Below are 26757 nucleotides of genomic sequence, written 5' to 3' on the forward strand. Positions count from 1 at the left end.
CCCCAAACTCCTATCCAATCCCATCCCTCCTGCCCCAAACTCCCATCCCTCCTGTTCGGATCTCCCATCCAATTCCATCCATCCCATTCTGAACTCTCACCCAAACCCATCCCTCCTGTTCCAAACTCCTATGCAATCCCATCCCTCCGGCCCCAAACTCCCATCCAATCCCATCCCTCTTGTTCCAAATTCCTATCCAATCCCCTCCTTCCTTCCCCAAACCCTTATCCAATCCCATCCCTCCTGTTCCAAACTCCTATCCAATCCCATCCCTCCTGTTCAAAACTCCTATCCAATCCCCTCCTTCCTTCCCCAAACCCTTATCCAATCTCATCCCTCCTGTTCCAAACTCCTATCCAATCCCATCCCTCCTGTTCCAAACTCCTATCCAATCCCCTCCTTCCTTCCCCAAACCCTTATCCAATCCCATCCCTCCTGTTCCAAACCTATCCAATCCCATCCAATCTCATCCCTCCTGTTCCAAACTCCTAACCAATCCCTTCCTTCCTGCCCCAAACCCTTATCCAATCCAATCCCTCCTGTTCCAAAATCCCATCCAATCCCATCCCTCCCATTCCGAACTCCCATCCAATCCCATCCTTCCCATCCACGCCAGGTGGCCTGCTCCAATTTCTAGGCAGCCTCCCGACAAAAGAGCCAGGCTCCCTGAACTCCAGTCGGGCCACGATAGAGTTAACGGCTGTTCAATTTCTCGGGGGTGGGGGAGCGAATCTGGGACGGAGAAGTTTGAAAGTCTCTGACAATGCGGGGCCACAGATGGAGAGAGGTTTCAGTGCTGTGCTAGCTGCACCATGCACATTTCCCCAGGGCTTCAGCAGAGACTTTCAACCTGTGCATGAATTACAGTTTTTGGAAAAGCTTAAAGCAGACCATGACTCTTGTTCCAAGAAACCCAGAAAGCCAGACATACATAATTTCAGCCACAAACTAAAAATCTCCAGGCACAGCATTGGAGTGAGGAACCCACCTCTGCCTCAGTCAAGAGACACACACCACAGAAGATGGTCATTCAGCCCACTGCTGGGTTGGGCAGTAATAGTGGAGGTAGAGGGAGAGGGGGATCGTCCACGTGTCGTGATGTCGCAGGGTCTTGGTCCTGGAGCGGCAACCACCCCTTTACATCCACAGAGGCTGCCTGATCCAGCTGATTGCTCTGGAGTCCAGCATCTGAAGTCTCATGTGCATATACGTGCACTGATCTCATTCACCAGCACTTAGTCGACAGGCCTTCTCTACCTCTGTTGATTCAAGCACTCGTCTAGACACTTCGCAAATGTTTGGAGGGTCCCTGCCTCCGCTGTCTCCTCAGGCAGTGCGCTTCCAATTCCAATCCCCGTCAGGGGGAAAGGAGGGGCAGCACAGTTAGAGTAGTGGTCAGCGTGACGCCTTTAGAGCATCAGCGATAGGGACCAGGGTTGGAACCCCGCACTGTCTGAAAGGAGTTTGTACGTTTTCCCCGGGAAAACCCTTCAAAATGTATTGGGGAGTAGGTTAATGGGGTGTAAATTGGGTGGCGCAGGTGCGTGGGCTGAAAGGGCCTGTTACAGCGCTGTATGTTTAAATTTCAAATTCTTCCTCAGATCCCCTCAAAACCCCCTTGTGCTCCAGGTTTAGACGTGTCTAAACCCCATCACTTATGTTGACATTTATTATTTCCTCTGCTGAACCCATGTGCACAGATTTTATTCGGTTTGCCTGCCAGCGTTCCCTCACTGGCTAGAGATGACCTCAGATATGAGAGTTAAACATGTCTGCAGTCGTTCCAGTTAGTGGAGAAACTCAGCAGGTCACACAGCGTCTGTGGGGAGTAAATCTGCAGACACTGGGGTTGTAGTGAAATACACAACCGCGCTGGAGAAAATCAATAGGTCACACAGTGTCTGTAGGGAGTAAATCTGCAGACGCTGGGGTTGTAGTGAAATACACAACCGTACTGGAGAAACTCAGCAGGTCACTCAGCGTCTGTGGGGAGTAAGTCTACAGACACTGGGGTTGTAGTGAAATACACAACTGTGCTGAAGAAACTCAGCAGGTCACTCAGCATCCGTGGGGAGTAAATCTGTAGACCCTTGGGTTGTAGTGAAATACACGACCGTGCTGCAGAAACTCAGCAGGTCACACAGCGTTTATTGGAAGCAAAAGATAACCAATATTTGGGGCTGAGGTCTTTGTCAAACCTTTGACAAAGGGCTTAAGCCTGAAACGTTGGTTTATATCCTTTGGCCCTTCTAGTCTGTGCCGAACAAATTTTTTGCCTAGTCCCTCTGACCTGCACAGTCCGTAGCCTTCCATACCTCTCCCATCCGTATACCTGTCCAAATTCTTCATAAATGTTAAAAATTAGCCTGCATTCACCACTTCAGCTGGCAGCTCGTTCCACATTCCCACCACTCTCAATGTGAAAACGTTCCCTCTCATCTACCCCCCCTAAACATTTCCCCTTTCACTCGTTCCACACTCCCACCATTCTCTATGTGGAGAAGTTCCCCCTAAAGGTTTTCCTCTTTCACCCTTAGCCCATGTCCTCAGTGGATAAATCCCACCTACATTTACTCTGTCTATCCCCTTCATAATTTTATGAGGGTGTCAGGGTTGGCGTGGCGGTTAGCATGCTGCTGTTACAGCACCAACAATCAGGACAGGGGTTCGAATCCTGGTCTGTCGGGAGTTTGTACGTTCTCCCCGTGTCTGCATGGGTTTTACCCCAGGTGGGGGGAGGGGGGAGGGCTCTTGTTTCCTCCCATCATTCAAGACATACCTGGAGTTGTAGGTAATTGGGTAGCACAGGCTCATGGACCAAAATGACCACCCAATTTACCTATAACCCACGGTACGTTTTGAATGGAGGGAGGAAATCGGAGCTCCCGGGGAAAACCCATGCAGACACGGGGAGAACGCACAACCTCCTGACAGACAGTGCGGAATTCGAACCCTGGTCCCAGTCACTGGCGCAGCAACAGTGTTGCGTTTACCGCGTCACCCCTGGACCGGAAAGGGGTGATGATCAGGCCAACGTCATGCCAAAGGCAAATGGAGGTCTAGGTTCAATGAGATCTCCATGAATAAACATGCACATCTCAGTGCGGTAGGTGAGTGCAGGGATGATAGGGGGAAGGCTAAGTGAATCAGAGTGGCCATTCGGGAGAGGTACTGTGATCCGTCCTTTGAATGCCGTTGGTACATTTTGGGGATATCCATCTTGTGGAAGTTCCAGGCCACTCCCAGTGAGACCAATAGAGAAGATTCCAACCTGTTTGAACTCTCCGCTTGAACCGGGCCTGGCTTACCCCTTCTTCCAAAGGGTGGGGTGCTTCAACACTCAGCAGGAGAGGCCAGACCTTTGAAGTCAGATTTGTTGTCAGAGGACATACGCGACAACACATACAACTCTGAGATACTTTTTCCTGCAGGCCAGGCAGAATTACCACTTAATATTTTTAATTTTTAAATTTAAATTTAGACATACAGCATGGTAATGCATCCTTCCGGCCCACGAGCCCATGCTGCCCAATTGCACTCAATTAACCTTCAATCCCCGTGCGCTTTGAAGGGTGGGAGGAAACCGGAGCCCCCGGGGAAAACCCATACAGGCATGGGGAGAACGTACAAACTCCTTACAGACACCGCAGGATTTGAAACCCGGCCCCGATCGCTGGCACTGTAACAGCATCGTTCTAACCGCTAGGCCAACCGTGCTGTGTATCAATTAGATAGGTAGTGCAAAAAAAAACTGCATTCAACGTAAACGTAAACAAATAAAGAAATGTAAACCAACTGACTGTGCAATACAGAGAGAGAAAAATAAAGTGCACAAGTACGAGTCCTTAAATGAGCCCCTGATTGAGATTGTCGTTGAGGAGTCTGATGGCGGAGGGGGAGCAGTTGTTCCTGAACCTGGTGGTACAAGTCGTGTGGCCCCTACACCTCTTTCCTGATGGCAGCAGCGAGAACAGAGTGTGTGCCGGGTGGTGTGGGTCCTTGACGATCGCTGCTGCTCTCCGACGGCAGCGTTCCACGTAGATGTTCTCGATGGTGGGGAGGGTTTTGCCCGTGATGCCGTGGGCTGTGTCCACTCCCTTTTGCAGGGCTTTACGCTCAGGGGCACTGGTGTCCCCCACACTAGCTGGTCAGCACACCTCTGCAGAAATTGGCCAGGGTCATACCGAACCCCCACAAACACCTGAGGATGCACTTGGGGCATGCAGTCAGGTGAAGGAACCATTCAGAAATGAAAAAATTCTTCCCTTGGAGGTATGTGGGGGTGGGAGGGGGGGGAGAGAGAGAGAGGTAAACCTCTGAAATATGGTGGGTTATCAAGAAAATCTGGGGATCGAAAGAGGACAAGGTGCAGAACAGTCTGAAGCTGCAAAAGGTCAGCGATCTGAATTACAACAAATGAAACAGGCCACACAATGCCTTACAAGTGTAGGCAACTCCACTCCAGAAGCCATTCTCCACAAGTGTTTAATACGATTTATCGCAGTCAACAGAGGCATGTGTTTCTTTTCTCAATTGGCCAGTCTGAATTCGGCCCAAAGAATCAGCTTTGAATAGGTCTTACAAGCATTCCTTTGAGCTGAGGGCACTTTCATAGAGAGAGACAAAAAGAGCAATTGATATGTTCCTTCACAGAAGGAAGTGGTGGAAAAAAAATTACTCTTGGGTTTTCTGTGGTTGGCAATAGACCAATTTATAAAAAATGGAACAATTAGTGAGGTCATGGCCAGCTTTTGTGAGACTCCCAGCCTGCAATATGTGCTATGACAGCTGCTTTTGTTGTATCATGTCAATGAGCTAACTCAAAAGCTTTGTTCTTCCCGATCATGCTCTCCACTCCGCCCACATCACCCCCCCCCCCACCCACCACCACCACCCCCCACTCCACTTTTCTTTCGGCCCCTCCTTTCCCAAACAGGAACCACACACTAAGATCCAAAAGCCAGGAGATAATCCTAATGAATAGATCTTTCAGGGAGGGGTGGAGAAAGAGGACATCTTTCTGCTTGTCTCTTCACAGCTGGAAATAATGCAGCAAATTCCATTTGAGCTTACGTCACGCATTCCCTCAGAGAACGAGGGCGTTGTAAAGTTAAGAAAGAAGGCAGCTTCTTAAAGACAGCCTTCTCAAAGCTCACATCAAACCAGAAATTTGGGGCTGGTTAGCATTCTCGTGGTGGTGGTGGGGTGGGGGGGTGGGGTGGGTGGTGGTTGTGTGGACATTGCATTTATACATCCATCTGTTAGATTCTTCACTGAGTTTTTCAATGCCTTTGATGTCATGCTGACTGGCAAAATAAACCCCACACTTCCCATGTGACCTTGGGTGTTGTGCGAGGGGAGTGGATAATTCCCCTTCCAAGTGATCGTCAGCAATTTAAAAGGACAACACTCACACTGCATTCTTCATCCTCCCAGAGGTCAGCGAGCTTTTCACTCCCATGCCCCCTTGACAGTTTTGGTCTGTGGAGATACGGGCCATGGTCACTGAGCTTCCTGGTCTCAGGACCCCCTTCTACTGCTGATCTCAGAGAGATGGAGAGCACGGAACAGCCCCTTTGGCCCAATAGTCTGCGCAGACCAAGGTGGCATTCTGGGCAAGTCCCACTTGCCTGCATCTGGTCTGTATCATTCTAAAGCCTGACACTGAAGACGGCTCGGAGGAAGTTCACAAGGATGATTCCAGGAATTAAAGGGTTATTGTATGAGAAGCATTTGACAGCTCTTGGCCTGTTTTCATTGGAATTTAGGAGAACTGGGGGTGAGGGGGGATCTCATTGAAACATTTGGAATGTTGAAAGGCACAGAGTAGATGTAGAAAGGTTGCTTCCCATGGTAGGAGAGTCCAGGACAAGAGGGCACAACTTCAGGATTGAAGGGCGTCCACTTTGAACAGAGATATGGAGAGATTTCTTCAGCCAGAGGGTGGTGAAACTGTGGAATTTGTTGCCCTGGGCAGTTGTGGAGGTCGGGTCATTGGGTGTATTTAAGGCAGAAATTGATAGGTTCTTGATTAGCCAGGGCATCAAAGGTTATAGGGAGGAGGACAGGCAGTGGGGTTGAGTGGGGAAATGGATCAGCTCAGGATTAAATGGTGGGGCAGACTCAATGGGCCGAATAGCCTATTTCTGCTCCTCCTAACACATCTGTTAGAACGTTGTAAATGTATCCACTTCTAGTTTCCTCTGGCAGCTTGTTCCAGATACGGACCACCCTCTGAGTGAAAATTTGCCCCTCGAGTCCCTCTTAAATCTCCCCCCCTCACCTTAAACCTGCACCCTTCGAGTTTGAGAATCCACCGTGGGGAAAAGGCTGAGTGTTCACTTTATCCATAGCCCTCATGACTTAATAAACCTCTATAAGGTGTCTCCCCCCACCTCCCCACCCCTGCCTCAACGTCCCACACTCCAGGGAATAAAAACCCACCCTCTCCAACCTCTCCCTGTAACTCAAGATCTCCAGTCCCAGCTACATCCTGGTGAATCTCCTCCGCACCCCTTCCAGTTTATCAATATCCTTCACATAACTAGGTGCGCATAGTTCCAAGTGTGGTCTTACCAATGACTTCCACAGCTACAGGTACATCATGAGGTCCCAACTTTTGGGATTGATACCCCACCTCCTGAAGGCCAATGCTTTCTTCACCACCCTGTTAACCTGAGTTTCCACGTTCTGTAAATTATGGACCAGGACCCTGAGGTCTTGGGTCTACCACACTCTCCAAGGGTCCTACCATTGACTGTGCAAGTTTTACCTGCTTTGACTTACCAAAATGCACCAGTTCACTCTTCTTTTCCTCACTTCTTGTGACCTACATCCTGTTGCAACTTAAGCCTTTGGACTGTGTGTCCCGGTTTTCAGAGTCTACCAACAAATGCATACACTCCGTGTTCCTGCTTTTCCGGTTCTGGTTTTATACCCAACCTCCAGCTGGTTTGTACTGGACTGGGCCCAGTCCGGAGTAGATATTACAAAAGGTTAAAAATGGCCAGAGTCCAAAGGGTTAAAGCATCCTGATCTGCCACCTATCGCAGTTTGCTGCATTAGATGAGGAGAACGGGAAAAGAGGTGTCAGATGAAATACAACGTTGGGAAGTGTCCGGTCATGCACTTTGGAAGAAGAAATAGATGGGCAGGCGATTATTTAGATGGGGAGAAAATTCAAAATTCTGAGGTGCAAAGGGACTTGGGTGTCCTCGTGCAGAATCCCCTGAAGGTTGACCTCCAGGTTGAGTCAGTGGTGAAGGTGAATAGTGGCGTTCATTTCCAGAGGGAGAGGATACAAGGGCAGGGATGTGATGTTGAGACCCTATAAAGCAATGGTAAGACCTCATTTGCGCCGTATTTGAGAAAATACGTGCTGGTGTTGGAGAGGGTTCAGAAGATTTACTCAAATGTACCAGGAATGAAAGGGTTATTAGCATATGAGGAATGACTGTCGACTCCTGAACTGTACTTGTTGGAGTACAGAAGGATGAGAGGGAACCTTATAGAGACATTTTGAACGCTGAAAGGCCTGGACAGAGTCGATGTAGAAAGGTTGTTTCCCACGGTCGGGGAGTCTAGGTCAAGAGGGCACAATTTCAGGATAAAAGGGCATCAATTTAAAACGGAGATGTGGAAAATTTCTTTAGTCAGTGGGTCATGAGTCTGTGGAACTTGTTGCCGCAGGCAAAAGTGGAAGTGAGTTCATTGGGTGCATTTAAGGCAGAGATTGACAGGGATTTGATTAGTCGGGGCATCAGGAGTTATGGGGAGAAGGCCGGGGATTGGGGCTGAGAGGGAGGACTCGATGGGTCAATGGGCCGACTTCTGCTCCTGAATCTTGTGTTTAGGGAGGACCTCCAAACACCACACTCAAGGAGAAGAGACTTCATTCACTTACCTCCAGTCTCCAGCAGTCCAAGTGCGGGAGTCCACACAGTGGAAGTATTCTTCACCCTTACAGAGTTCTCCCTGACCAGCTCCCACCAGGAACCCCAGGCAGTCACCCAGGGGGATTACCTTGACCACCAGGCACAAAGGGCATTGGGTTCTGTTCTTCACCAGCCTCTCCAGGCCCCTCTGATCCCCCGAGAGCAATCTTCCTAATTCAATAGTTCTCAGCCTTTTTTATCCCCCCCCCCTCTCACATACCACCTTAAGTAATCCCTTACTAACTACAGAGCACCAATGGCACCTTAAGTAAGGAATTACTTAAGGTGCTTTGCGAGTGGAAACAAAAAGGTTGAGAACCACTCTCCAATCTTGTCCAATTATTGCTCATTCAGTAGCAACACTCTCCTGTTGCTGTGGTGTGTCCCTTTAAGAGCTGGCTTCAAAGATCGCATCTGCTTGTCTACATGTTGGCAACTGCGAGAACTTGTAACACACCAGCGTCAGCATGGGTGTTACACTGGGAAATCCAACAGTACTGCCTAGAACTCACAATTCAAAATCTCACTCTTTATATGATGTTCACAGACAATACTCTGCAGACTTGTGGTACCATTTGAACGTGACAACATGACATGAAGTGATTCGCAGTCCATTCATTCTGTTTTGTTTTCACAGTAGTTGTGGTCACTGAGCATTTTAATCCTTGTGCTTCTGAATGCGAGACTTAATGTTAAGCAGATCAGTGGAAAGGAATGGAACACTTTATCAGCTGAGGAACCCATCATCATACAAGCAGGCAAGGCGGAGCTCGTTGAGACGCAGGGGGAAAACTCACACAAGTAACGGGGTGTCGCCTCCACCCCAAAGCGACGTGCTTCCAACCACCCCGTGCCATCCCCTTCACCTCGGTCGGGACCCGCTGCTGGCCAGGGAATTGTTCTGTGGGATCATTCTGATTAAGTGACAGCTGAGATCAATGACGTCGGAATGTCTCCAGCACTGCCTCTCTGTGTGGCTGTAGTCATTCTGACGCGAGGTAGGAACGACAGAGAAACACAGTCCAACTGAACATTGGCAAGGTGAGCCACTGTCCACGTCAAATTAGCAAGCGACTCATAAGGGTGACGAAGCCCAGTTCTCCATCTTATGCAATCGTATGCCTGGCAGAAACTCCAGAAGAATGTAAAGAGTGTCCAATGACACAATACATGCCAGGAAGGTTATCCAAAAACGCTCACACCATATCAATGGTCTCTTTACCCCAATGGTCCCCATGCACTTCCACGTGCTGAGCAAGAGGGGACTTGGTCTTACAGACCAGGCAATTTTTCATTTGCTTGGGGGTGAGTGATACTTTGGGGTGGGGCGCGGTGTAATTAGCTGAGATTATAATCAGCTATGAACGACCAAACAGGTCAACTCCTGCTCCAACTTTGTGGCAACAGTTTTAGCAGCTACCTGACAAAATGGCCACTTCTGGTGTAAGCCGAGAACATGATGACCATTGGTTTAACGCATTCGTCTGCATTGACAGTTTAAACCAGCCCTTCTCAAAGATGTTGGGGGGGGGGGTGGTTGGTCAAAGCACATTTTAGGGTGGGCCATGGAATAAAATCATGGAGACAAGTACGGAAGAAACCAACAAAACGTGACTGTTTCGCAGGGAAAGGGTGGCCCATAAACTTTGAGCAGAGACCTAAAGGGCCAAAAGATAAAGGTCGAGAATGGCTGATTTAAATCTGGGTTTTAAATCAATGACTCTTACAACACAAAGATATTCTTACAACACTCTTTGATATTCTGCAGGTGTATAATAATACAATTATCAAAAGTTCAATTGAAAACTAGGTTTGCCTTACACATTCCAGTTAGTAACAGATTTTTTTTGCTGTACCACAGGTGGAAGAGACAAGTCAAGTCCCCTTTATTTATTGCTCATACCGCACTAGCACGGTAAAGACAAGATAGGGTTTCTCCAGGACCACGGAGCAGATTCACATAATATACGTAAGAATATAAGTTAAACCCATTAAAATATTGAGACATGTACAGTAACAGTCCATGGTACCCAAACCCCAAATATTTTGGGAATTCAGGAGCCTGATGGGGCGGGGAAAGCTGTTGCCCGATTTGGACGTGAGGGCCCGAGGGCTACGGTACCTCCTTCCAGATGGCAGAAGGGAGAGCAGTTTACGTGAGGGGTGTGTGGAGTCCTTCACCATGCATCTTTCACCTTTCGCCCGCATCGACAGTTGTAGATGTTCCTCGTGGTAGGAAGAGAGCCCCCCCCCCCAATGATCTTTCCTGCTGACTTGCAAACCAGGCAGTGATGCAGTTGCACAGGATGCTCTCGATACCTCCTCTGTAGAATGTGGTGAGGAAGGAGGGTGGGAGATGGACTTTCCTCAGCCTTCGCAGGAAGTAGAGGCGCTGTTGAGCTTTCTTGGCTACGCAGCTGGTGTTAAGGGACCAGGTGAGATTCTCCACCAAGTACACTCCAAGGAACTCGATCCTCTTGATGATCTCAACGGTCGATCTGCCAATGGACAGTGGAATGTGGCCCCCCGGGCCCTCCTGAAGTCGACAACCATCTCTTTTGTTTTGTTAACGTTCAGATAGAGGTTGTTGGCTCTGCACTGGTCCAATCAGTCCAAAGAATGCGATCATTGTAAGGTATTGTGAATTAACTTTTAACTTAGACATACTGCATGGTAACAGGCCCTTTCGGCCCATGAGTCTGTACCACCCAATTACACCCCATTAACCTACAGCCCCCCCCGGTACGTTTTGAACAGTGGGAGAAAACCTGAGCCGGCACGGGGAGAACGTACAAACTCCTCAAAGACAGCGCGGGATTTGAGCCCAGGTCGCTAGCATTGGAACAGCATTGCGCTTCCCATGATGCTACGCAGGAATCTGAGCCCAAGTTTACATTTCCCTGTACGTCTGTGAAAAAGTTTCACACCGCAAATCCAGAGTGCTTTGAGAGACATGCCCGTGATAGGATCTTCTCAGTTTGAAACAACTACAATCCTGCCCCAAAGGTTTGGGAGGTGCCAGGAAGGTGGCAAAGGAAAATTTCAACACAGTGCAATATTTATTCAAGGAAGCAAATAAATGACAGAGTGATCCTTTAAGTGCTTGAGAGAATGTTGGGTAAGCTCACTTGACCTGCCAAACCAATCAAAGCAGAGATCACCAGAGACTTGACCAGAGGCAGTTGAAGGCACACTGTTTTGCAGCTTGAAGCTTCCTAAGTGCATCGCCAGAAACTTTTATGAATGCACATTGCAGTTAGCTCTTGGTTGGGCGTTTGTTACAGCAGAGATCTTTTGTGCAAATATTAACACATTGCAGCACGCCAGTTGACAAGCAGAAGTAATCTGCAAATATTTGTTGCGCAGGAATGAAGATCCTACTAGAAGTGCCAACTAACATGGTATAGAGGGATAGACTAGGTCCCAATGCCATGGGCCGATCTTTACAGAAGTAAGGATGAAACGTCTCAGTTTAATTTGTGGGTCAGAAGACACTTTAATTGCATTAATCTGGGCTGAATAAGCTACAAGTCTATGTGTGAAAAGCAAATTTGTTAATCCCATGCACAGACTTTCTCTTCTATGTTCACATGCACACACAAACACACATTATACATTCAGACACACGCTCTAGACCACATGCATTTGTCATACCCCGACTTTATCCACATTCTACACATGCATGCACATCCACGCATATTGCAAAAATATTATTCCTGTATTTTCTGGCATGGAATCTTTCTGCCAGATTCTACCATCCACACACCTGTCATGGATGTCCCTTCAGGGACAGTGTGACGAGCAGAGCAGAGAACCACTCCGAGCCGTTCCATGGCACCAGGTGCCGAACAAGGAGACAAGGCTTGGGGCTACGTCAGTGGCACCGAGCCCACATTCAGATCATCAGGCTTCAATGTCCCGCATTCCTCATGACCCCTCTGCATCCTCCAGCAGAACTGGAGATGCCAAGGGGCAGCACTCAAGCGCAGGCAATCTGATGCCACAAATTTAATGGGCCAGGGAGAAACACGGTGGACTGCAGATTCTGCCATTGTAGTAAACACACTGAACTGCTGGAGGAACTCAGCTGGTCTATTCAGTGTCTAAAGGAGACAAAGATATATCGCCGATGTTTCAGGCCTGAGCCCTTCTTCAAGGGCTCAGCAGAAAAAGCCAGAAGCAGGATATGCCATTCCCTTGCTGACCTGTCCATCCACGGTCTCATGCACTGCCAGATTGAAACCACTTGCAAATTGGAGGAACAACACCTCTTCTTCCGATTGGGCTCCCTCCAACTGGATGGCATTAACGTCAACTTCTCAGGCTTTCGTTAAAATCCCTTCTTCCCCGTAGTCTCTCCATTCCCCGTCTCCTTTCACACTGATATGATAAATTCTACCTAGTCCCTTATCACATCCAATTACCACCTTTGGTTGGTCTGGATTCTTCCCCCATTGTTTGAATTCTGAGACTTTCTGTATTTTCCTGCTTCCACCTTTTCTGATTTTTCCTTGAAGAAGGGGTCAGGCCCGAAACGTCAGCAACGTATCTTCGTCTTCTGTAGACGCTGAAAAGAACGGCTGAGTTCCTCCAGCATTCCGGCATTTTTATTACAATGGGCGCGAAACGTTCCAGCAACGAGTTCATCATTGAGTAAGGTGAAAGCAATCTTTTCAGACTGGCTGCATAAGGAGGCAGTGGGTTGAGGGGATTGTGGGGGAGATGGGAGGAGGGGGGAGGAGAAAGGAGGAAGGGGTAGGGGAAGAGGGCAGGGTGGGCAGAGGGTGCCAGCGGGGAATGAAGGAGGATGGTGCCAAATAAAAGCAGCTCCCCCACTTCTCTGCAGGAAGGGTGTCTCTTTCCTCATCTCCCAGTAAAGAAGATTCCTCCAATGGATGAATACAAAGTCAAAATTATTCCCAGCACAGTACACAAATGTGCTGGAGAAACTCAGCAGGTCGTGCAGCAACCAGAGTAGTGGTTCTTAACCTTTTTCTTTCCACTCACATCCCACTATGCCATCGATGCTCTGTGATTAGTAAGAGATTGCTTAAGGCGGGATGTGGGTGGAAAGAAAAAGGTTGAGAACCACCAGAGGAAGTAAAGGGATATAACCAATGTTTCTGGCCTGACCTCTTTATCAGGAATGCCTTTTACTTCCTACAGACGTTGCAGGACCTGCTGAATTTCTCCGGCACTTTTGTTGCACTCGACCCCAGAATCTGAAGACTTTCCTGTTCACCTCCAGTTATTCCTGTGTTCTGGAGACAGAGTTTGTTGCCTTAAAGCCACAGATAGATGTTCCCCTGTTCAGTTGTACCCAGTAAGTCTGCAGACACCATGGTGGAAGCAAAAACACGAGGCTGGAGAAACTCAGCAGGTCAAACAATGTCCCTTTATGTAGCAAAGATAAAGATACATCACCAATGTTTCAGGCTTAAGCCTTTCATCAAGGTGTGGACTAAATGTCGGCAGGTGTCCAAACACAATGGGGGGGGGGGGTGGGGGTGTTTTGCTCCTACCCTAACCCCCCACCATTTTGTTCAGGCGTCTGCCAACATTTTGTCATGATGAAGGGCACAAGACCTTCTTCAAGGAATAGGCAAAGAATAAGCAAACAACAGGAAATCTCAGAATAGAGATCGTGCCGGTCGGGAGAGGAGTCCCGACCCACGAAAGGTGTTAATTGGATATGATAAGGGGAGAGGTGAGAATATGTGTGTGGAAGGAGACAGAGGGAAAGGGAGAGGGGGACAGAGCTGGAGGAAGGTGGCGGGAGAAGAGCTAGGGTGGGGTGGGGGGGGGGGGCGTTGTTTAATGAAAGCCAGAGAGGTTGATGTTAATGCCATCCAGTTGGAGGGCACCCAGACGGTAGATGAGGTGATGGTCCTCCAATTTGCAGATGGTCTCAGTCTGGGAGTGCATGAGACCCCAGACAGATGTGTCGGCAAGGGAATGGGACAGGGAATTGAAATGGGCGGCCACTGGGAGATCCCCGCCATTGTGGCGGAAAGAGCCGAGGTGCGATCTCTCAGTCTGCGCCCAGTCAACAGCTCAACAGGAACATTGCACACCATGAATGTGTTCCTTGCAATAGCAAATTGTTACCCCGCCCCACTCCCCAAAATATCCTGCACTGTGAAGGTGAGATGTCAAACATAGAAGCTTGCAAATTAATTATTTTAAGGTTGAAATTTACTCCATCCAGCAGAATGGAGCAGTATCGTATTTCACTGTGTGTATGTATATGGTGAGTGAATGTCTGCAGATGTGTGGGTAAAAATACAGTAAAACCCCTGTTATCCAGAATTCATACAACCATGAGTATTGTGTGCAGTTTTGGTCACCTAACTACAGGAAGGATATCAATAAGATAGAAAGAGTACAGAGAAGATTTACTAGGACGTTGCCCTGACTTCAGGGACTGAGTTACAGGGGAAGGTTCAACAGGCTCAGGACTTTACCCCCTGAAGATTTATTAGGATATTGCCCAGACTTCAGGGACTGAGTTACAGGGAAAGATTCAACAGGTTAGGACTTTATTCCCTGGAGCGTAAAAGAATGAGGTGAGATTTGGTAGAGGTATTTAAAATTATGAGGGGGATGGACAGAGTAAATGTAGGCTGGCTTTTTCCACTGAGGGAAGGTGAGGTACAAACCAGAGGACATGGGTAAAGGGTGAAAGGAGAAAAGTTTAGGGGGAACTTCTTCACACAGAGAGTGATGGGGGTGTGGAACGAGCTGCCAGCTGAAGTGGTGAATGCAGGTTCAATTTTAACATTTAAGAAGAATTTGGACAGGTCCATTGATGGGAGGGGGAATGGAGGACCATGGACTGGGGGCAGATCAGTGGGACTAGACAAAAAAAATGGTTCAGCACAGACTAGAGGGCCAAAGGGGACTGTTTCTGTGCTGTAATGTTCTATGGTTGTAGCCTCAAGCAACCTAAAATTGAGGAAAATAAATAAATGAATGTAAAGAAAATAAATAAGAATAAACAAAAATGGAAATTTAAAAAAAACATTTTGAAGTAAATGTTCCCTGAAGTAACACGTCAGCCTTTGGTGAAGATGGGAGCAAATATCTAGCCAGCGGAGGGAGGGCCTTGGTCAGGGTTTACCCATAGCAGCTGTTTGAATAAAGTTGTGTTGAACGGTGATGGCGTTGCCCAGGTTGAAGAGCTGGTTAATGCCGCTCACCGTTGGGGTAACTCTCTTAAAGTGTCTCAGTATCCCTGCTTAGGAAGAGTCGTTCCGGTCAGGGGCTTTATCTGTAAACTTGAGGGGGGGGGGGGGGGGTTAATTATCTATAATGTTATTGTTCGTTGGCTCCGTGGAGGGGGAGGAACCCGCAGATGTAGTGATGGTTAAACGTTTTCAAAGAATATGATTGAAAATAAAGTAAAATGCTTTAAGGTTTATATATTCATGCAAGTGATGTTTATTCAGTGTAAGTACAGTCTAGTATTTTTGTCTTTTAAACTGTTTATTCTTAATGCAGATGTATTAGTTAGGCATTGTAAGTCTCAAGCAACACAGAAACTCACTTATCCAGCATCTACCAATCCCTAGAGGTGCCGGATACCAGTTTTTTTTTAAACTGTAAATGCACTTGTGTGAGTGCGGATATCGATAAGTGGATAAGGGTGCACCTCTGCATATCTGGACCTGTGTGACAGATTATGTTGTTTTTTATATTGCATATATATATGTTTTAAAGGAGATCAATTGTGGCGGGTTTTTAGTGTAAGTCACATACAAACACTTCACAATACAGATCTCATTTAAAATGCCAGAGCTCTGCTCAAGCCAGACAGTCCAGCTCCTTGGAGAATGCCCAAGAGACTTCACTAATGGATTATTGTTTTGAAAAGCAACAGAGGAAAGAACTTGGAGGTTTAGGTTCGGAGCCGCAGGCTGTCTGAGTGCAGTTTGCTGTTCTAAGAGGGTCATGTAGTTTTGCAAGCAGCGAGAGTCAAACAGGCTTTTCTCTGGGAGAGGGAGAAGAGCGAGAGAGAGAGAGAGAGAGAGAGAGAGAGAGAGAGAGAGAGAGAGAGAAAGAGAGAGAGAGAGAGTGGAACAAGACAAGCTTGTGGAAGACGGCTTGTGCGTGCTTAGTTCAGCCCGGTCAAAGTCCTTGTGGTTCATACAAGAGGAGAGGACTGGCTGCCTAATGTTTCACTTGAAATAAGGGAAATGAAAAGGAACTCTGTGGTGACCTGAAAGAAAGAGGTTATCATCTGGAAAACCCTGATGAGGCAAGTTTCTTCGGCAAGACACTGATGTGGTTGATCAGAAGGAATCAGTTTGTGTCCAGCGAACTACAAATCTCTCTCTGAAAACCAACAAGAACCTTCCTGAGCAGAAACCATTTACCTTTCAAGCACCAAAGCCTAGTGAACTTCATAAATGTTAAATTCTGTGCACAGTATAAGAATTGCCTGCAACTAGTGAACTTGGAGGAGTGAGGAGTGAGAAGTGAGATTGGACTCACCTTTTCTAAACGTACACACACATTACATACACGTGCGCTTAGAATTAGAAGGGGGTTAAGTTAGGTAAAGTTAAGTCAATAGTAATAAGTTAGGAGTTTGATCCTGTTTTCATGTTTAAAAATAATTAAAAGCAACTTTTGTTTAAGTCACCATTTGTCTTGGTGAATATCTATTGCTGCTGAGTTTTGGGGTCCTCTGGGCTCATAACACCTGTGTATGTGGAATATGGGTGTACATGTGGAAGTGCACATGTGTGCTTTTGCAGAGGCGCGTGGTCACATGTGCAGAAATGGAGACATGGGGCCTGATTCCGCTGTGAAACTGAAGGTGCAGAAATGTACCACACTTATTAGCTCGCCTGTTGTGACTATTCCATTGCAGGTCATTCCTGTGGGTCTGGTGAAAATGGATCAGATGTGCAGATGAAGACAGCCTTGTAAATATCATATCCCGAGTCAGTGCAGGTCGATTCCTCTCTGTCAACATCTGGTGACTTATTTCTTCATAAAGCAAATTCACCTGATATTGATAAAGAAATGTGGATGGTTTGAATTTCACCTGCTAACCTGCATTGATGATGCTCCCATTAACCCGGGGGCTTTCCGTCAAACACATGTACTATTGAAAAAGATTCTATCTAGGTAGTGCCACATAATTTGATTTAAAGACACAAAGAGTCTACATATGAAGATTAACTGAGCAGACAAAAAATATGGCAGAAGGAATATATGTGGACACACACACACACACACACACACACACACACACACACACACACACACACACACACACACACACACACACACACACACACACACACACATGCAAGCTACATGATTTGCATTGTTTCGAGACAAGCCTGGGGCTCAGTTCTGTTGCAGAGCAGGCCAAATTATGTGGCAGAGAGTGTGGGTGGTGGAAGGAATATCAGGGCTACAGTTCCTGCAGGCGGCCGTAAGGAGAAACAGGAAGTTCAGGAGGGGCCAGTTGGCCAGTGCACAGGCCACCCTCTCAGCTGCCCGGCCTGTGTAGCGACAGAAGCTGTGTCAGGCATGGAACAGGTTGGAACATTGCCAGGAATGTGACTGAAACACATCCGACTGGACAAAGGTGCTGGAACAAAACCACAGAGAGAAGGAATTGTAGGTGGGGGTCATGTGGAAAGAAGAGGGGTAGCAAGGTGGCATCTGGTGGCCACCTCTTCACTCAGGGTTCCATGCCTGCCGCACAACCTTCATGATTGCATTTAACCGCACCTGGACAGATGAGATCTGGCTGCTTTGACACGGTTGACCTGGCAGACGCCATCAGGCATCCTCTGCCAGTGTGAGGCAACAGCTGTCCCTGAGCTTCATTCGAGGCACACGTGCGCTGGGTGTAATGCCATTCTTCCGCCAAACCCTTCCAGCCAGCCAGTGCAGGGAGTGCCGCTTTGATCCCATGACACCCTGAACCATCACCACCAAGTTCTGCAACTTCCCTCTCCAACGGAAGGTTGGCTGGGCACCTGTGCCGCCACCTCCTCGAGGGTCGTTTGGCACCAATGCTGGAGAAATGAAAGCAACTCGGCGAGGCAAAGAGAAGTGGGGGAGGGAGGGAGGTGGTGAAAAATAACTGAGGGCGTAGAGCCTGTGCAGCCAGCGCTGTATTACAAGTGCAAGAGTGTGCCCTTACCTTTGCCATCTGAGCCTGCACCCCACTTGACTTCAGCGCAGATACCGCCTTCTGTGCAGCGGCGGGACTGTCGAAATCCACAAACCCATAGCCTTGAAAAAAAATCCAACAGGGTCAATACAGGGTCACTCTAGCTGTCGTTACCGTCGTATCACACGTTCGAGAAAGGGGAACGCCAGCCCAAAGCATTGGCGTGTCAGCCGTGGCTGTCGAAGAGCGCCCAGGCGCAGGGCGGCTCTCGGCCTCTGCTGGTTCTCGTGGTTCTTCAGCGACTGTGGGAGGTGGGGGGGGAGGCATTTGCGCCGGCTGTGCACGCGCAACCCTTGCCCGAGCTTGCCCGCACTCTCCCTCCCCACACCTCCCCCCACCCGGTGCTCAGAATGGTGCCCACAGACATGGCAGGAAGATGCCCAGGGGTTGAGGTGCCAGCCTTATGGTGCCCAGGTTGAGCTGGGATGAGTTCAGCAATATCAGAGGAAGATTTTTTTTCCAAATTGCCTCAGTGGTTTTTTTTGGTCACCCATTTCTCTCCCGGTGGACCAAGATGAGACCACGGGGCTGAGGGACACAGAAATGGCTCGCATCTGGCCGGCTTGCTCCAGGGAGGGGCGCATGAGTGGACCTTCCTGGACACCCTCCCCCCGCCTCGTTCCAGTCCACCCGGCCGTCCAGTGGGCAACCCCAAGTGCACCGGCAAACACACTGGCGTGCGACAGCACCTGAGAGCAGGACGGGATCAGCCCGTCGCCCTGTGCGCAAAAATAAACAAAAACGCATGCCCAACAACAACAACTTGCATTTACGTTGCGCCTTTAGCGCCGCCGAAGCCTTTCAAGTGGCTTCATGAGCATAACCAGACCAAAATTGACACCAAGGCTTCGCATGAGGACGTGTGACTAAGAGCTCGGTCAGAGAAGGAATCTTTCGGGGAGTGTTCGAAGGAAGCACGGAGAGGCAGAAAAGTTGATGGGTTTCAGAGCTGGGGACCCAGGTAACTCATGGCTTCATGTCTAAAAGAGCCTGTAGGATGGACACAGGGGAGCAGAAGGTTGGAGGAATGAAAACTTTAAATGTGTTCCTGACAGGGATCCTTGACCAACTGGAACTTCCCAACTGCAGCAGCCAAGGGATGAGGGTTCTGCTGCCCCAAAGCCTTGTTCAAACAAGACCTGAGCATTGAATGACTCCCAAATGCCTTCAGCCTTGCCCAACCCGAGAGAGAGAGAGAGAGAGAGAGAGAGAGAGAGAGAGAAGCATTGGCCTATTCAAGCAGGATGGTTTGTTTAAATGTGCCCCGCCTGCCTGATTTGTTGCCAGGAGGTTGGTGAGCAGTCCGACTGGGAAACTGGTTCCACGGCTGAGCATCTGTGACAGAGAGGTTGAACACAGTGAGGTGGCCCAGGAGAGCAGATCTGTGATTTAACCACAATTGCCCTTGGACGATTGGGTCCAGCATCAAGCGATTCTCGGCAGCTCAGGGATCATCACTTAGTTGGGTGGACTCTTTCAGAGGATACGCTCAGAAATTCTGGAGTTTAGGAGCTTGAGAGCTGAAGGCAGGGATCGGTGGTAGGCCAGAGTGAAAAGGACAATAATTAATGTGCATTAGCATATGGGTAGCATATTTCTGCAGGCACAGGGGTGGGTGGGGGGGGGAAAGATGGGGAGATATTCAGCCCAGTGAGTCTATGCCAGCTCTCAAAGCAATCCCATCAACCTTGTTCTCTGCCTTATTTCCCTGTACTCTCACACATACCCCCTCCAACCCCTGCTCAGATACTCCGATCCAACTCTACACTCAGGGCCAATTAACCTGACACCTTTGGGACATGGGAGGGAGAAGGAGGAATGAACTTGCAAACTCCACAAAGGCAGCTCCTGAGGTCAGGATTGAACCTGGGTTGCTGGAGGATGTGAGACAGCAACAACCACCCACCACCACCCCCCCAACCACGTGCAGTGCCAAGGGGGTCACCTGGCATTGGGTGCACTGAGTGGATGGAGCAGAGGAACAGGAAGAGGTCAGTCAGCTCCTTGAACCTTTCCCGCCACTCAACTTGATCACATCTCATTGGAAGCTCAACTCTCATTCCCCGGCTTAGCCTGCAGCTCCGTTGACACTAACCCGCCAAAGCACCCACCGGTCTCACTGAAAGCGCCTGCAATCAACCCTCAGTGTCAATAGCTCACTGCTGGGCACCCCCACAAGTGCAGAGACTTGCATCGAGGTCTCATCCAAAGTCCACACTGCCAATGGTGCAGCCCCACTGGAGGACGGAATAGCCTTTCGCACAACCCTATCAAGCCCTTCCATGGTTGAAACTCCTCGATAAGGCTGTGTTTCTCTGTGGAAAGGTGTGGGAGTGGGGAATGGGCTGCTAACTGTGAATGCAGGCTCAATTTTAACATTTATGAACTTGGACAGGTATGTCGATGGGAGGGGCATGGAGGGCTATGTATGGGCTGGGTGCGGGTCAGTGGGACTATGCAGAATAATAGTTCGGCACAGACTAGAAAGGCTTGTTTTCTGCGCTGTAATGTTCTATGGTTCTAGAGGATCTCAAACTTAGTCTAGGCAGCTTGTCCACAAGATAAAAACCCTTTGGGGGAAACCACACTGATGCAGCCCGTAGAGCCACTGCCTCACAGCCTCCAGGGACCCCGGTTTGATCCCGATCTGCAGCACTGTTTGTGTGGAGTCTGCAAGATCTTCCCTGTGACCACATGGATCCTCCCCCTCCCACTCCACCCAGGGGTGCTCCGGTTTCCTCGCACATCCCTGAAGATGTTAATCAGCCGCTGGGAATTATACCCAGTGAGGGTGAGTGATAGAATCTGGGGGGTGGGGAGTTGATGGGAATGTATGGAGAATCAAATAGGGTTGGTGTAAAAGGGGTGGTTAATGGGGGGCATGAACGCAATGGGCCAAAGGGCCTGTTCCTGTGGTGTGAGGAGATGGCTGGTACAATAGGGATAGTCAAAAGATTCTGAGGCACATGGATGTAAGGAAAACAGGGGCATGTGGGTGTGGGGTAGGGAAGGGTTAGATTGTTGTGGAGTAGGTTTACAGAGGTCAGCACAACATTATGGGCTGAAGGGCCTGTACTGTGCTGGAATGTTGTATGTTCTATGATAAGATGGTGGGGAATGGGCATGGAAGAGTTGAGTTTGCAAATGACCATGGTCTGTGTGGGTCTTTCAACTAGTAAATGCAACAAGGCTTTTACCACTGAGGGTCGGTGAGATATAAACCAGAGGACATGGGTTAAGAGTGAAAGGGGAAAGGTTTAAAGGGAACTTCACACAGAGAGTGGTGGGGGTGTGGAACGAGTGAAAGAGGAAAAGTTTAAGGGGGAACTTCTTCACACTGAGAGTGGTGGGGGTGCCAACTGAAGTGGTGAATGCAGGCTCAATTTTAACATTTACGAAGAATTTGGTCAGGGAGGGGTATGGAGGGCTATGGATTGGGTGCAGGTCAGTGGGATGAGGCAGAATAATGGTTGGGCACAGACTAGAGGGGCTGTTTACTGTGCTGTAATGTTCTATGGTTTTGTATCAGGCTCATGGAGACAGGTCCCTGCACAAGAGGGCAGAGAGATGTAAACAGACTGTGTGAAGAGGCAAATGTCCTGCTCGTGTTCATAACTGAGGTTCACATTGTGTCATGCTGGTATCTGTACTTCACATGCCTGGAGCTTCACTGTGTGGGACAGGAGCAGTATCTGATCTGCACATTCCCATGGGAAACTGGCTGCAGACTCTCTTCACAGTACAGGATGGTCCTGCCGATCGGTGACAGCTGGCCCCAGGGACAAGAACCAAATCCCACAGCGAGCAATGTTCAAAATAAGGTGGAGGGAGGGGGAGACAGATCACTTCAGGGCAGGGATGTCGTACAGCACTGAAAAAGGCCCTTCACTCATCGAGTCTGCGCTGATCATCAACTATCCCTTCAGGTTCTCCCCACGTTCCTGTTGACTTCCCACAGACTCTCCCGCTCTCCTGCACACTGGGGATGGCTTATGGCAGCCAAGTTGCCTCCCAACCCGCACCCGCCTTTGGGACGTGGGAGGGAGCCCAGGCGGTCCTCAGGAGATGGCAGAAACTCCCGCTCAACAGCAGCAGAGGTCAGGGGTCGAAATGGGGTGGGGGGGTGTTGGAGGAAGGTCTCTGGATTCGCGAGGCAGCGGCTCAACCCGCTCTGAGCCACCCCTGAGGAGGGGTAAGTTGGGAAAATCGCACTGCCTCTTGCCCTGAGGTGAACTGGCCCACAGGTAAAATGAGAGGAGCAGTGAGCCATTTGCTCTTCGCCTCTTGTTTAATTGTCGCAGGGCAAACCACACTACGAGGGCAGGCCCAATCATCAAGGGTCTGCCAACTCTGGCTGAGCACATCGCCTGGTCAAACAGCCTCCACCCCCCTCCCCCCCAACTCCGATACATTTACAGCGGCAGAAAAGAACGAAAAGACAGAGTTGCATTACTTTTGCACCATTGATGTCTGAGGCAGGAAGCACGAATCTGCGCACAGCAAAATCCCACAAAAAGTCACATGAACCGGACGATCTGTTTCCATGATGATTGACAGGGGATAACACTTAGCCCCAGGACGCAGAGAAGAGGTGCTTTGAAACGGCGTCGTTTAATCATTTACAAGCATCGGGGAGAGAAGGAACGGGGCCTTGGTCCTGAAGGACAGCACCCATAAGTATACAGCCTCGCATCTTGCACTTGAACATGAACCTCATTTTCTACGTTCGTCTCCCGATGGGCGGCCACGACAATTTTATTTCTCAGTTGTGTCCTGATTCTGATTCTTGGGGACATCAGGGCAATCCCAGCAGCTCCCAATCGGTTTAATGTCTCGCCGCACCAAGGGGCCGGGAGATATCATACCGTGTTGGTGCCCTTGGGACACCATTGCCCCCTCCGCCACAAGACAATGCTCCGAGATGTTGTGCGCCCTGGTAAAGATTTAAAGCTTGCAGCTCAGATGTTCGCGTGAGCATCCCATATTGGCAAGGTACGCAGGACGGTTGATTTTGCCGCTGCTAGACTCAGCCATTGCCTTGAAAATGGCAATAAAAGGCGCCAGGTCTCAACCTGGCCCAGAATGCTTGGCGCCTGCTTTGCGAGGACTTTGTGCCTGCTTGTGACGGGCTCTGTGATTGGCTGTCCGGAAAGGTGCCCAGAGTTGCTCCACAACAACAACTTGTATTGCCGTAGCACCCCCCCTCCCTCCCACCGCCCCAGACTGAAACGTCCAGAGAGTATCAATCAGAGGACCTCACCCCGAGCTGGAAAGGGCAGGTTTTCCCCTAGGAGGTGGAAAGAGGTGGGGGGTGGCGGGAGTCCTGCTATTGCAAATAAACTTGGGACCACAGAAGTAGACGACTGAGGTTGCCATGTGACTAGCAGAGCAGTTCCCCCTGTGTGAGGGCAAAGCTTTCTTCCGTGAGAAGCCACGGGTTCACCCAGGGCAGATTCGGCTAGGTGGCAGGAATAATTTGCATACATCAAGGTGGCACCTCCTGTGGGCCGCTTTGCCTGCTGCCCCTTCCGTTGGGTGAGGCAATACCATGTTTTAAAAGCCTCTAAATATTTTCGGCCTGGCAGGGTGTATGCACTGGGGGGCAGAGTCGGGGGGGGGGTGGGTGTTCTAGTGATGTGGTCATTGCATTCCAGTTGTCACATTTCACCAGAAGTTGTCAATTTTAATTTTTTTTAAATTTAGATGTACAGCATGGTAACAGGCTCTTCCAGCCCATGAGCCCACGCCGCCCAATTCACACCCAATTAACCTACAATTGGTGAAGATCGGAGGGTGGGAGGAAACCGGAACCCCCGGGGAAAATCCACGTAGACACGGGGGAGAATGTACAAACTCCTTACAGAAAGTGCCAGATTCAAACCCTGGTCGCTGGTGCTGTGACAGCGTTGCATTCAACCTGGGAGGGGGTTGCAAGGGTCCCCTCCTTTTCCTTGTGGCTGAGGGCGGCGTTGGAGTGAGAAGGTTTATTAAAAAAATCCTGGATCAGATACCACTTCCCTAAACCTCCCTGCTTTAAAGGCACCGGTCGAACCCCAGCGGCTTCCTGCCAGTTGCCCCGATATTTCCCCATGGTGATGTAGTGTGAAATTGTGCTTGAGAACAGCCCTGGCAGTGCGCAACCTTTCCCCGAGTGATGCAGGGTGCAGCGTAAGCGTCCATCACGAAACCAACTATGCCATTTCAGTCCACCATCCGTTCTGCACAACACTCGTGTCAGAGGACTTGCCCCTCACTCTTGAAATATCATGCCCACAGCCCCTACTGAATCCCCCCCCCCCATTCCCGGGATATCAAGCCTTTTCCTTAACCATAACTTCCAGCTCATCCAGCTCTCCATGCAATTCCGTTCCCCCTCCCATGAATTTCCCTGTAACCTGTTCTCCCCCTCAGTCCCATCAATAACTCCGATTCTACCACTGATCTACATGCCTAGGATCATTCACAGTGGCCAATTTAACCCACTAACCCTTTGAGAAGTGGAAGGGGGGTGGTGGGATGGGGGGAGGGGAGAACCCATGCAGTTACAGGGAGAGCGTGCAAACACCACACAAACAATGCCAGGGGTCGGGATTAACACTGTAGAGGCAGGGCCTCTCCCAGCTGGGCCTCTTCCTTTGAAGGTCCCATTGAGGTGCCCTATGGGGTGACACAATCTTATAACTGATTGCCTCACTCCCCCCGTCCCACCCCCTCATTTTCCACTTATGTATGTATGGAACTTGTGACATTCTGGCAAGGCTTGGTCCTAACTGCCCCTTGAGAAGCCAGAGGGGGTGAGCTGCCTTTTTGAACTGCTGCAGTCCTTTTGGTGAAGGTTCTCCCACCAGTGCTGTTGGGGACGAAGATCTGGGGTTTAGACCCAGTCACAGTGACCATTTCCAAGTCAGGCGGTGGTGTGGTTTAGAAGGGAACCTGCAGGTGGTGGCGTTCCCACTCCATCTACTGCCCTTGACTTTCTCTTTTTGAAGAGGACGTGGGTTTGGGGAGTAACCTGGGCAAGTAGTTGCAGTGTGGAGGGAGGTGAATGGGGCACCGATCAGGCAGGCTGCCTTCTCCTGGATGTGGCCATTGGCGGGGTGGGGTGGGGGAGGGTGGATTGGGTGCGGTCACTGAGGCACGCGTCAGGAGGCACGTCACAAGGAAACCCAACCTCAGTTGCAGCGGCGTGGCTGGTCCAGTTGAGTTTCTGGTCACTCTTGATGGTGGTGATGGTCATGCAAGGGTAGGTGGTGGGGAAACTCTCGCCCGCTCGAGACTCCCTTTGCTTGGTGCACTTGTGAAGTTAGCATTCGTTTTTGTTTCGCCGCACGGTGCCTCAAAGACGGGGACCTTAAGTTTTGCTTGTGAATGAACCAAAGACCCCTCTCTCCACTCGCAAGCCAAGCCCAGCAAAGTACAAGGCCGAGCAAACCACATCAGCGCAGGAGAAGCTAGGATTTGCGCCTTTCTATGGTGCCTTCTGCTGCCTCTGGAGATCGCAATGCATTGGCTTGCCTGCTAAGGGCTGTAGTTTTGATGCAGCCGAACCCTTGGATGACAGGGTCATCTCCTTGGCCTTGGACTCTATCAGCTTCCCCAGATACGGTGGAGACACGTTCCCCGTCCAGAGGATGGGAGAACCATTGCCTGAGGGCCACTCAGAGGGTGCTCCATATCTGCATCGAGCTGTTGGAGGAAGCTGGAGTAGTGGATACCATTGCACCGTCCAAAACGCGCTTAAGACAGGGTCAGGTGGGCTTTGAAGGATACGGGCTAAAAGCAGGCAAATGGGATGAGGTGATCTGTTCTGTCCTGAGGCCACGGCCCTTCGACTCAATATAATCATGTCTGCTCTGCTTCAGGCCTTCTCTTCCATGGGGGATTGCTGTAATGTCAAAAAACGGTATTGATGTCCTCTTGAAACACGACAAATGTTTCGGCTTCCACCACGAGAGATTTACCACTCTCTCTGAGAAGATATTTCTTGGCTTTAAAATGGCCGGCACCTAATCTAGGTTTCATTATCCAAAGCTCTCCAGTGAGTGCTTTGGATAAACAAAGAATTTCATGACTTGTTCATGACAATAAATTCCAATACTGATTCTGAGTGCAAGCATCCTTACATCTACCCTGTCTTCGGATATTGTACATTCCAATAGGGTCCCCCCTCTTTCACTGAAACTCCAAAGAAGACAGTAGGTTTCGTCTCTCAGTTTGCTTCGGAGGTCAATCCTCTCACTCAACGAATGAGCCTGCAGCTTTTCAACGCTACGATATTGCTTTCCCTTTGCTGAGGGAAAAATTGGAGCTTGTCAGCTCTATGCAGTCCTTTGGTTGAGGGATCAGTGTTGGGTAGGCCACCAGAGAACGCACCTAGTCTTCTTCATATAACGCCGTGGAATCCATGACCCACCAGTCCCCGTTGTGGTTTCTGAAAGTGGCCGCACGTGGAATTTTGCGTTGCAGTTTCTGGGGTGAACCCACCAGCCTCCTGACACAAAGGCAACTGAGCCACCACACAGCCAGACCTTTTCTCATTCGATCATCCACGAGAACAAATCTCCTTCTCCTCACCACAGGGTCTTACTGCTGATCACAACAAACCCAAACGCTCGCTGCCTCAGC

General features: G+C 49.5%; 1 protein-coding gene across 6 annotated transcripts in view; it reads right to left on the reverse strand.

Moving 5' to 3' along the window:
* Nucleotides 1–26757, reverse strand: part of LOC138747444 (RNA-binding motif, single-stranded-interacting protein 2-like) — a 227309-nt gene that overhangs the window by 35964 nt on the left and 164588 nt on the right. For all 6 annotated transcript variants that reach the window (XM_069906672.1, XM_069906668.1, XM_069906667.1 and 3 more), the window contains one exon: nucleotides 18103–18194. In XM_069906672.1, the coding sequence (XP_069762773.1) occupies nucleotides 18103–18194 (92 nt within the window). The remainder of the gene's footprint in view (nucleotides 1–18102; nucleotides 18195–26757) is intronic.

This window comes from Narcine bancroftii, chromosome 12 (assembly GCF_036971445.1).
Source record: "Narcine bancroftii isolate sNarBan1 chromosome 12, sNarBan1.hap1, whole genome shotgun sequence".
Classification (NCBI taxonomy): Eukaryota; Metazoa; Chordata; class Chondrichthyes; order Torpediniformes; family Narcinidae; genus Narcine; species Narcine bancroftii.